Genomic DNA, 11790 nt, shown 5'->3' with positions numbered 1-11790 from the left:
TGTTAGAATCAAATAATCCAAAGAAGTGAAAGATACTGTATATAACACTCTGATCTCAAACTTGCAGTGAGGTGAACACAAGTTGAATATGATCGTAAATCGTGACTGGAATTACAACAGACAAGCAGTGTTTATAGTTTGGAGAAACGCTGCAGGGCAGGGGAGCCTCGTACGACCGCTAGCCGCTTCGGAGTGAGGTGGAGACGGCCCCACAACAGGCGTAAGCCCGTGACTTTGATTCATCTGTGCTATCGATCATCATTATCATTCGTTATGTGTTTCATAAGTGTCTCAGGCATATTTGGGGCTTAAACCTGGATTTTAGCTTGTTAGCTTCCGTCGTCAGTTAACAATGGCAATTGAAGAGAGAGGGTTCTGGAGATGAATATCATAATTACAATCAGAGATGCAAAATATCTTTTTATCAAAGCGATACTGATCACTTTGTGTTGCTCATACGACGGTTTCAAATGTTAAGTCCAACCTTAAACCGTTCACGCTTATGGATCGGAGCTTCAGGACAAAATAAAAGCTATGTAGGGTAGAAATTCACTTTAAAATCTATCTGCAGGTGAAATTTCATTCAAATCTGATGGTGCGAAATATGTTATTTTTGGCCTGGAATTACTGTCTACGTACAATTTGTAGTGTGGCCTTGAAAACCAATCCAACCAAGAGTGCAAGGCATGCAGGAAAATGATGACACTTGATTTTCTTCCCTGGACTTTTAGATGATCAGAAAATGTAAATGGCTACTCTGACTTTTAAAACAAACGTCACAGCCGAGGCCTAATGGCAAGTGTTTCTCAGATGTTTTCCAATGTTGCACAACGTTGTTTACAGCACCGTTGACACGCTAATTGCTGATGCTGTATCAATTAGTGTTAATTCCACTACAGGAGATACAGTATCTTGATCGGCATCAGCTGATATCGGTATCGGAAATTGAGAGTTGGACATTATCGCCATACTGGATATCGGCAAAAAAGCCAATATCGGACATCCCTAAATCTCACATTGTACATCTTCCAAATGTATCCACACTCCCTCCAAAAAGTGCCTGTTTTGGTTCCTAAGTTTCTGTCATCCCGTGAAGTTGACATCAGCGTCCCACTGATCTCAGCAGTCTGACCGTTTGACACTCGGTGAACACACAATCTGCTCTCACGCACCCCCCCGCCGCGCACAGCTCGCGCCAATGTGTTTATATCCACGGCAACCGTGTTTGTGTTTATGAGCTGCGGCATCCCATCGTCTCGTTACGCCCCGCCACGCTTTGCGTCGTCAACACGTCACACCACACAACTTCCCGCTTGCCGGCCGACGCTCAAAGCAACAAAAGTCAACAGCGTATGTTTGCATGTTGTCACCGTATATTTGAGTGGCTTGAAGGTGTGATAGCAGAGAAAGCTCATCCTCAGCGGGAGCTTGCCACGCTGATGACGTCTGGGGGAGGCCCATCTGTTACCATAACTTGTCTGTGATCTTGTTGTCATATCAGCACAGAGAAAGAGCTCAGCAGGGGACAAAAGTTGGTTTATAATGCTGGCGTTTATAATTCTGTCGCCTCATGGTGCTTTATAGGTACTGCATTCATCCGTGTAAGTGTACATACTGCACATTAGGGATGGAACCGAGGGATCGGTGGTTTTGCGGTACACTGTGTGTGAGCACATGCCTGTCCAGCCTGGCGAAAAGTCCCACCCGTGCGGCCCCGCCCGTTTGTTTCGGCGCTAGGCGGATGCGACTCGGACCCAGCAGATCTCCTCAGCAACGCCGAGGTGCGGTGCACCTGTTTTTGAACATTCCATCCTTTGTAAATGGACAAAAATGAGTGCATACAATGAAAGCAACGTGCTGCCATCGTTCGGTAGAGATGAGAGCAGTTCAGCACGCTACAACTATAACGCTGCGCATGTGAGGAACTTTACTAAAAATAAAACAATCGTCACCCTGCTCAGACATTTACTGTTGCGCTTGCACCTTCCTACTTGTAAAAGGAAACACTGTACACCTGGGGTGTCTCAAGTGCAACCCGGGGGCCATTTTCAGCCCACAGCTTGTTCTTGTTGAGATACATTATTAAATATTACGCTAATTTGCTTTGTCACCTACAGCAGTGGTCCCCAACCCCCGAGCCGCGGGTCATTTGGTACCGCACCGCACAGAAAGAAAAAATAATTTCCATTATTTCATTTTTTTTAATGTTTTTTTTTTAAAAAGTGGCCGGATTCGGATGCATCACTTGATGCATGTCCAATTGTGCGTGTGCTAACTTTATCTCATGCCGCACAGATTTTTACCATTTTTCTTTGACCTCATATGTGGTGTCAAATGCTGATACTATGTGGGAATGCATAAAGGTAAGTTTTGATGACTTATTGAGTGCTAATGTGCACATTTGTCTCTAGTGAATTCATGCTAGCGCACTGCCTTTTCCCACACACGTCAAACAGCCATCTAATCATCTCTCTTGAAACACAATCCACAACTTGAACTTGTGGATTGTGGGTCGGCATTCATTTTGTGCTTTTAATTTGATGTTATTCATGTCTTAGTTTGACACAATACATAATAAATAAGATAAATTAGATCGCTATAATGTACGGACCCCCCAGCCCCGGTCCGCGGGAGATTTGTGGGAACACAAGCCGGTCCGTGGGTCAAAAAAGGTTGTGGACTACTGGCTATAATGTACATGTATTTATGAATGAAAACTGAAGTATTTGCGCATGCTTACTGAAGTGACTTACTAATGCTAATGAATATTTGATATGATACATAATGTATTGGTACAAATCTACAGTAGTTGCAAAAGTCATGCTTTGTGCAGCAGAAAAGCAGCATTATGGACAAAAGCTAACTTATGCTCATGCCGGTCCCGGCTCTGGATGGTGGTTTTTTTTTGTGTTCCTGTGCTAACTATACACTTTGTACACGCCTTGACTGTGTGATGGATATCAGAACATGGATACATACTGGAGCTATTTGCATACGGAGCATAAAACACTGGAGATAGGCCATGAATCCATACACTTGAATCTGAGCCGCCCCAAATTGAACAAGCTTTATCGAAAGGAATAATTATTTTTGGGAGAATGTCTTGTCTCTCAGACTTTAAGTGAACACCAACTGCATTTAAAGAGAGTGCGGACCTCCCCCAGGGCCGGTAGCCCAGTGTTACAGAAATGTTCACTCCCAGAAAAAAAATATATATATATTAAAATTCCACAATCGTGGTCTACCCCCTTCAGTGTCAGAGCAACTTTTGCAGAAGTTTGACTGGGAGGGGCTGAGCTTTTTCATTTTGGAGACTTGAAAGAGAACTCTGCAGCTCTTGCTTGTTTCCACCAGTGTATAATGGGCTATATGAGGGGTGTCCAAAGTGCGGCCCGGAGCCATTTGGGGCCCACGCTTGTTTCTTTGTTTATGGGCCCGCCACACATTGTAAATATCTAATTTAACAAGAAAGCTAAAAACAAGTCATCTGCAATCAGCAGCAATTTTGCAAAAACAAAGCCGTAATCCAACCAGAAAAAGTGGTAATTTTATGAGAATGTTGTGATATTATGAGGAAAATTTTACTAGCATAAAGTAGAAACATTAAAGACAGACGTTATCTTCTTAAAGTTGTCATAATATGAGAAAAAAAAGAAAATAACGTTTTTGGAAAATCAGGTTGCGGACAAAGTTTTAATGTTGCAAGAAAAAAATAGCAAAATGACAGGACTAAAGTTAAAGTTACAAGAACAAAAAAGAAGAAAGTCAAAATAGTTGAAAAAAAACTAACATTATGAGAATAAAGTCAAAATATGAAGAGAAGAAAGGTGTATTGAACAAGAAAAAGTCAGCCAAAAGTAATTTTACAGGAAAAGGTTGCAATCTAATGTGGGAAAAAGTGGTAATTTTATGGTAATTTTAGTGGTAATTTTAATAAATAATAAATACATAATGTTATGAGGAAAAATAACGTCATTTTAGTAGCATGGAGTTGAAATATTAATGAAAAAATGTTATTTTTTAAAGTTGAAATATTTTGAGAAACAAAAAACACAACAAAGTGGGGAGCAAAGAGCAAAGAAATACACAGTGGTGTGAAAATGTGTTAGCCGTGTTTTCGCCATTTGTGGATAATGGCTCTCAATGTGGTTCGCTGGAGTCCCAAAGCTTAAGAAATGGCTTTTTTCAGCGTGTAGCCCTTGCTGGAAAAAGTTTGGACACCCTTGAACTATACCAAATATCTTGGCAAAATGGCAAACGAAGATTAGGTGAGATACTTTTGTCCTTGGAGTGTAAAAGCATGACGCTGGGGGGACACCGTGTCCCACGCCAGGGGTGCATAATGAGTACATGTATTCCCCAGTCTTGCATTCCACTAATGTGTATAAACACACAACAGTTCAATCAGATGGAAAATCCATCCAGTATGCATTTGCTTCCAGCTCCAGTATCTATGAGGAGGCTAACATAGTCAATCAGGTGATATGAGGCTGAAAACATCATCTTATGCAAGGGTCACATGGCAAAATACATCACTGAAGTGTTTGCTGTGTTTGTATGCACGGTGTTAAGGTTCACAAGATTGGTCAAATCCTTTTCCATCAAGCTCCTCCTACAACATATGGTGTGATTTCACATCAGGCATGCCTGTACGTAACAACTCCATCTTTGAAGTGTGACACTGACATTATGCACTAGGGCAAAAATCAGTTATAATGTTAACTTATATGGTAGAAGCAGTCCTGTCTGGCCATCTGACATCTCTGCACAGTACATTTGGGACTTTTTGGGACTTGACCTTGCAGAATCCATGGCTCACATCCATTGTCTCACGTATTTGGGTCCAATACCGTCTTGAAATTGCTAGTTCCAGCAACAAAATGAGTGCTATTTGAGGCCGATAACAAACTCAAAAGCTCGCCAAATGTACATCCAGTGGTGCCTTGGTTAACGTCAATCTGTTCCAGAAGGTCCGCCTCAAACCAAAACGGACTCTAACCAAGGCAAGTTTTCCCATAGAAAATAATGTAAATCCATTTAGTCCGTTAATAACACACTAAAATTTGAAGGAATACAGGTGATCCCGCTATAGCTGGGACACACCCTCCTCTCACCCTTCTTAAAAAGGGGACCACCACCACGGAGGTACCGTTCCCGACTTCCACGCGATGTGGAAGAGACGCGTCAACCCCGAACATACGCACTCTAGTTTGACATTTAAATACAGACACATTAGTTCATCTTTGTTTTTATTAATGGGTACATTGTAACAGCAGCGTTTGCAGAGAGACATGTTCAACATCAACTACAACAAACTGAACTTCAATGACACCTTTGCATCCGTGTTATTGGTCCACCTCAACCAGTATGCACAATATATTGAACGTTCCATAGGTCACGTTGTTCACAACGGGTTTTAATACAACACACGTGATGGTTTGACATAAAAGACGTGATATAAAATGGGATTTATTGTCATCAAAATGAAAGAAAAACGTCAGAAATGCGTGTTGGTAGATTCCCTGTGCTTTTTGTTGGCAGCGTATTTTGCAGTTGGAAAGGCTGCTTATTTCCTCGGAAGTGATGCCACATTTGCAAGAGAGAAATCCTCTGCCAAACACGCATTTTTCCAACTTATTTCATGTTCAGTTGTCTTTCTAGTGAACGTGAAGAACTATAACATCAATATAAAAGCAGAAAAGTGCCAACACAGAACAATAACGTTCAGAGAGATGCCGTGTTACGTGAAGATTTGGCGAGTGAGCCAATTAGTACAAACGTATTTGCACATAAAGGTTTAACATAAAATACTGATATTTACACAGGACAAATACATCAAGCATCTCATCATCTCGTTAGTGGCCCACCAAGAGGAATAAAGTCCAACTATGTGAAGTCCTTGGAGACAGCCTCTATGAAGTTGGGCGCCGACATGAGGATGGTGAAGGTGCAAATGATGGAGAAGAGCGAGAAGGCCACCAGACAGAGGCGGTCCACCACTGCCGCCGCAAACTTCCACTCACTGCTGATGGCCTCGGCCTCGTCCTGGTCCCGGAAGCGCTGGGCGATGTAGGTCACCTCCTCCAAGATGTGCTGAATCTCTGGCGGCGGGATCCTGACCCCTATTCCCAAAGCTCCGCTGCAAACGCCGGGCGGCTCGGCACCCTCGTCACCGGGGGAGCTGTGAGCACGGCCCCCCAGTGCTACGCCTGAGTCGCTTGAAGGTGGGCAGTGCGGACTCTCCATCGGGTGGTAGCTGCCAAAATAGAGGCTCATGGAACCGTTGGAGGTGCCCGAGGTGCAGGGCGGGCAGGAAGTCTGGGAAAGCGGCACGGAGAGGCTGGGAACGGCGGCCATTTCTATTGAGTTGCTGCTGGAGTGGTGTTGGGATGCCGGGCGGTATTTGTAGCCGGCACGACGGCGCTCATCGCCAGGTTGCTTCATGCGCAGAAACCAAGCGCACCAGTTCAACAGCACCACCCGAACCTGGGCAGGTCATGTTGGATCATGTGACCAGTGGCGTTTGTTATGGAAGAAAAACGGTGTCACCAAACGCTGCAATACTCAATCTTGCTGAAGTACTTTGTGTACATTGAAGCTGGATAAAACTGTTGGGACCCTTCCGTGAAAGAAAGATCACTGAAATAATAAAAGCATGTCAGATTTCCATACATGAATTTTTAGCAAACTTTGGTGTGTTATCATTTTTGGCAGTTTCCAGTTATTTCAGTGATTTTTGTGGAATTCCTTCTTTGGCGTCAGGGTACCAACAATTTCGACCACAAATCTCAGACCTTCTTTATCAAAACATTAGATCACATTTACAACAGCGACCTCAGATTAATATCAAGATTGTGACCTTCTTTTCTGATTGGCTGGGAGAAATCACATGATCACATTCTACGCTGCAAGTGAAGAGTACGGCAATATTTATACTAAAATATGGTTCCTTGTCCTATAAATGGACATTTGCCTTTCACTTCATTTTGTGTAGCTAGCTAGCAGGCTCAGCGTCAGATTTGGTCTCCTTGTTGCTAGGCAGAGATAATCATAACCGCCTCATTCATTAAAAAATACTCCAAAAAAGAACCCTGCCCCCGTCTGTGAGCATGGTTCTCGTGGTGAAAGGAGGCCATCCGTCACTTACCCACTTGGGCATCTTGCCCCCCTGAGGGTCGTGGTGATGAAACTGCAGGACGATAACGGTCACCACCACCGACATCCCAACGATCATCATGGTGCTGGCGAAGTACTGAGCTGGAAAACACACACGACAAACATCGTCAGCCTCCCAGCGAGTGCTTTATTTTGGTATTTGTAGTTCATCACGGAGATCACACTTAATGAAGATAGGTCACCCAGGGGTCACGACTAAATGAGAAGGTACCAGGCACTTCCAAGAAAAACAAGGTTGCTTTCCCACCTGATTGGGTATATCAGCGCCCAATAAGATCCAATACACAAGTTGTATCAAAAAGTATGCCTTCATAAAAGATGCTGCTCCGTAGTTTAACTACGGAAGATACAGCAGTAGTTTCCAAAGTGTGTGTGTGTGTGTGTGTGTGTGTGTGTGTGTTTGGGGGGGCATTTTCAGCCTACTCGTTTTTATTGGCCCTCTACATATTGTAATTAATTGTCGTATTAATTCATTATTAAAGGTAGCGCACTCATTTGCTTGTCACACAAAGCTAAGTTTAGTTCCGATAGCTTAGCATCTATTGATCTACACTCAACAAAAATATAAACGCTTTTGTTTGTGAACTCAAAAGGTGTAAAACTTTTTCTACATACACAAAAGGCCTCTCTGTCAAATATGTTGACCAATCTGTCTAAATCTGTGTTAGTGCACATTCATGATTCATAGTTCAACCTCACAGGTGTGGCGTATCAACATGCTGATGAGACAGCAGGATTATTGCACAGGTGTGCCTTAGGTTGGCTACAGTAAAAGGCCATTCCAAAATGTGCAGTTTAACTGTACTGGGGGTGATGCGGGGAGAGTTTGCTGTGACCACCATCTGCCGCATATACTGTGTACAGCAATCTCTCATTTATTGCAGTTCATTTGCTCCAGACCGCAGTAAATTAATTCTCAAGATATGGGATTCAATGTCCACAAATATATTAAATAATATTTGCGTAGTTAGAGCACAGAAAACCTGTTTATGGCTTTTTAAATCCGGTTTTTAACATTATTAGAGCCCTGCATACATGAAAGAACACCTTCACTCTCCTATTATTCATTGTTTACGCCACACTGCACAACTCTAATGCTTGCAGGGACTCGAGACAGCCGCTAGCTGGCGAGCTACAAAGCTAGCGAACTAACCAGTTAGCCTCAAATTTATTTTTTCTAAAACTTAAGAAGCCAAAAACGTACCACCTCCACACAGAATGGGAGGAGAACTTTTTTCCCCTCACTCTATCAAGTTGGTCACAACCGGACATCCGATTCCCCAAATCACTGCGTTTTTGTTTTTTGTGGAGAATGTAGTGGGGACCATCTTGACACACATGGAGCATTGAATTGAATTGGTTTGAGCACCTTTAATGCACAAAACGTATCAAAGTGCCCCCTGCATCCTTCAATTTTTCCATATGGAGCCCTTGGTGGAAGATGTTGGGCCCCCCCTGACGTACTGTGAGCAGTGTTCTCATATAACACCTCAGTCAATACTGCAAGCACTGGATTGTTAAACGTATTGGCTTCCATTTAAAACTAATGTGACCACAATATCATTCAAAGCACGTATCTTTACAAACTTCCACACAGAAGGTAGCTGCTCCTTTAACCTTCCCTTCATCCGTTATTTATCCGTTCAACCACGCCCCTGAACACCTTCTGGCCTTATTCATGGTGCTGACAGGGTTCATCCTGGCCACCCAATTCCCCGTCCTTGTGAATGATGCACGGACAACCTCAGGCCATGCCAACGGAACCCCTTGGAAAGCATCATTTTCCAGGTGACCATATCAGTGGGCAATTGCGAGCAGTAATGGCGTTTTCAAATAATGCCACCACAAGCGGTCAAGGTGATACCGTGAAATGCTTGCACATGTCTATGCGTTGACGGTCACTTTTCTCGACAGTGTGCGCACCAATCCCAGCTTCGGCTGCGTTGGGTTCTTTTCCTGCAGGTGATTTTGCATACGACACACGGAGATCACCTACATAGAACCCACCAATGAGGGGAACCGAGTCGGAGGTGGCAGGCATGATCTCAGCCACCAGGAGCATGAAGACAGTTAGCGAAAGCAGCACGGTTATTCCTGAAAGAAACAGAGACAAGCCAGAGCATAAAGAAGATGATCAGCACTGTGTGAAATCCTTCCTGTAATCACTGATGGATGTAATCTTCCCACCACCACCACCATTTGTCAGGAGACAAGCCCAGGAACGTGTCCGTCTTACTCATACTTAGCAGCGCTTGGCTATCCATCACACTCCAAGGAAATGACACAACTCCACCCGGAAATTTAATTATTCAGAGGGGGCTTTGCATGCACGCATTCATGGCTTTTATGATTCATGACGATGTTTGCATACGCGTACGCACAAACTGCACGTAACATGGAAATGGATGTAAAAACGTCATGTCAGCATTCCTTCCAGAACAGCGGATCCCAACCTTTTTTATGCCGCACACGCAGACAAAATATTTAAACACGGTGGGGAAAGTAAGTATTCGATCTCCTGCTGATTTTGTAAGTTTACCCCCCACCCTTACACGGATACACAATTATTTATATTTTGCACCGTTGGATCTTTAGGAGGTTGTAAGTCACAGGTGTCAAACTCGAGGCCCGGCGGCCGGATTTGGCCCGCTATATCATTTTATGTGGCCCAGGAAAGCCTTGAAACAATGCATGTCAAAAGCACACTTATTTTAATATTTCAACAAATATTTGTAATTTTGTTAATATTAACTTTGTCTTTACTTTTTTAAGCTTTATTTTTCATTATTTTACTTTTATACTGTTGTAAAATTATATTTATATTATTGTATTTTTATATGTATGCTGTAATTTAATACTTTTTTTCTTAATATGAATATATTTAAATAAGTAAAAATGTTAATACAGTATATAAATTGTTTTTACAATAATATTTTTTAAAATATTTAAAACATATTTTTTACAATGATTTAATAAACATAAAAAATAACGTTATATTTACAATATTATATATACGTTATATTTACGTTATATTTACAATAAATAATAAAATAATATATTAAAGTAAAAACAAAATTAATATTACTAACAAAAACAATTTTAAAAAATATATATAAATTTTTTTTAAATATATGTTTTTTTTTAATCAAAAATAATCTTTTTTGCTAAATGTATTTGTTGTCAATATTGACAGAAAAGCTTATATCTTTTTGTTGTCAAATCCAATTTAAAATTAATATTTTTTATGAGTTATTAATGTAATAATTAACAAAATTCTAAAATAGAATGATACAAACTGCGATGTGGCTCACGGTTTCCTGCTCCAAGTAGAGGCAGAGAGTTTTGGGATGGGATTTTTGGGACCGACGCAGATACAGATATTGAAAAAAGCCGATATATGAAATAAGAGCATTGATATACACGACTTGTACACTGGATGTGAACATACATTCTTATAATACCCAAAACAGGATTCAAGACAAAGAAGCAGAAGTCTACTAAATGAAAATAAGGAAGTTGAATTAGTAAGACTGTCAACATAAGGACATGCGTCTTCGTGATTTGCTTTCAAGGTGTTCTTTGCTTTGCTGGTGCCAAAGCAGTAGCTGACTTGCACGCTGCAGCTAACGTAACGCCGCCACACCTTATTTACTCTTCCCCTCTGCCTGTCTAATGAAAATATATACATTTAGTGCATTTTGGGTAGTAGCCTAGAGTTTTTAAAATACAAACAAGTATCTCCATTCTGCTGAAAGTGATGGCACGTACGCTCATGTGAGGTGTTTTTCAACTAATACATGATGTGTTTATAAAAGGCTTGTTCACAAAAACATCTTACCCACATCAGCTGGTCGTATTTACAAGTTCTACCTGCAGCCACTGAGTGTTTACTCAAACACAAACATGAGAAAAACAATCATCAAAACATGCATCATGTTACTAGACTTAACGCAAATGGGTGATTCTCCCCATCACCAGCGAATGGGAGTATTGGCAGGCGTACTAGTGACGGTGCAGTGACTTCCGAGGGTCACGACGCACATGCAGCCTTAGCTGTGCGAAAATATACGGCAAACATACTGAATGAATAGAGGAAACAGTGTGGAATACAGGAGTTGAACATTCTGTCCGGCCCTTTGTTTCCATGAAATTAGAGTTGCTCTGCTGTTCCAGTGGGACACTGCAATGCAGCAACTAAATTAAAAATGCAAAAAGAGTCATAAAAAGTAAGTATTTGCCTTCCAACACAAATCTGGCTGTGTAAATACAAATTCCAACAGAGAATAAAGTATTGCCACATTTTCAGGGTTCACGCGTGCGCATCGTCTTACCAAGCGAGATCTTTTCTCCCGAGTCGGCAGGCAGCAGGAAAACCAACAGGGCCAACCCGGAGATCAGCACGCAGGGGATGAGCAGATTGAGGCCGTAATAAAGGGTCCTGCGCCGCATGGTGACTGTGAAGGTGACGTCTGGGTATGGCTCCTTGCAACATTCGTAGTACAGCTCGTTGCGCTTGGCTGGGACACCTGGGGGACATAAAAAAAACACAATCATCCCATCTGCGAGTGCAAACAGCCATATGGATGGAAGCAGGATGAATGCGGAGACGGATCA

General features: G+C 42.1%; 1 protein-coding gene across 1 annotated transcript in view; it reads right to left on the bottom strand.

Annotated features, from left to right (window-relative positions):
* Window positions 1-3893: 3893 nt before the first annotated feature.
* Window positions 3894-11790, bottom strand: part of LOC129189869 (neuronal acetylcholine receptor subunit alpha-7-like) — a 37335-nt gene continuing 29438 nt past the window's right edge. Inside the window, exons 6-9 of the mRNA XM_054792033.1 lie at window positions 11508-11702; window positions 9184-9270; window positions 7148-7257; window positions 3894-6486 (exon numbers count right to left, since the gene is read on the bottom strand). Coding sequence (XP_054648008.1) covers window positions 5887-6486; window positions 7148-7257; window positions 9184-9270; window positions 11508-11702 — 992 coding nt within the window. The 3' untranslated portion in view covers window positions 3894-5886. The remainder of the gene's footprint in view (window positions 6487-7147; window positions 7258-9183; window positions 9271-11507; window positions 11703-11790) is intronic.

Source organism: Dunckerocampus dactyliophorus, chromosome 11 (assembly GCF_027744805.1).
Source record: "Dunckerocampus dactyliophorus isolate RoL2022-P2 chromosome 11, RoL_Ddac_1.1, whole genome shotgun sequence".
Lineage (NCBI taxonomy): Eukaryota > Metazoa > Chordata > Actinopteri > Syngnathiformes > Syngnathidae > Dunckerocampus > Dunckerocampus dactyliophorus.
This window is presented reverse-complemented; position numbering and strand designations above follow the sequence as displayed.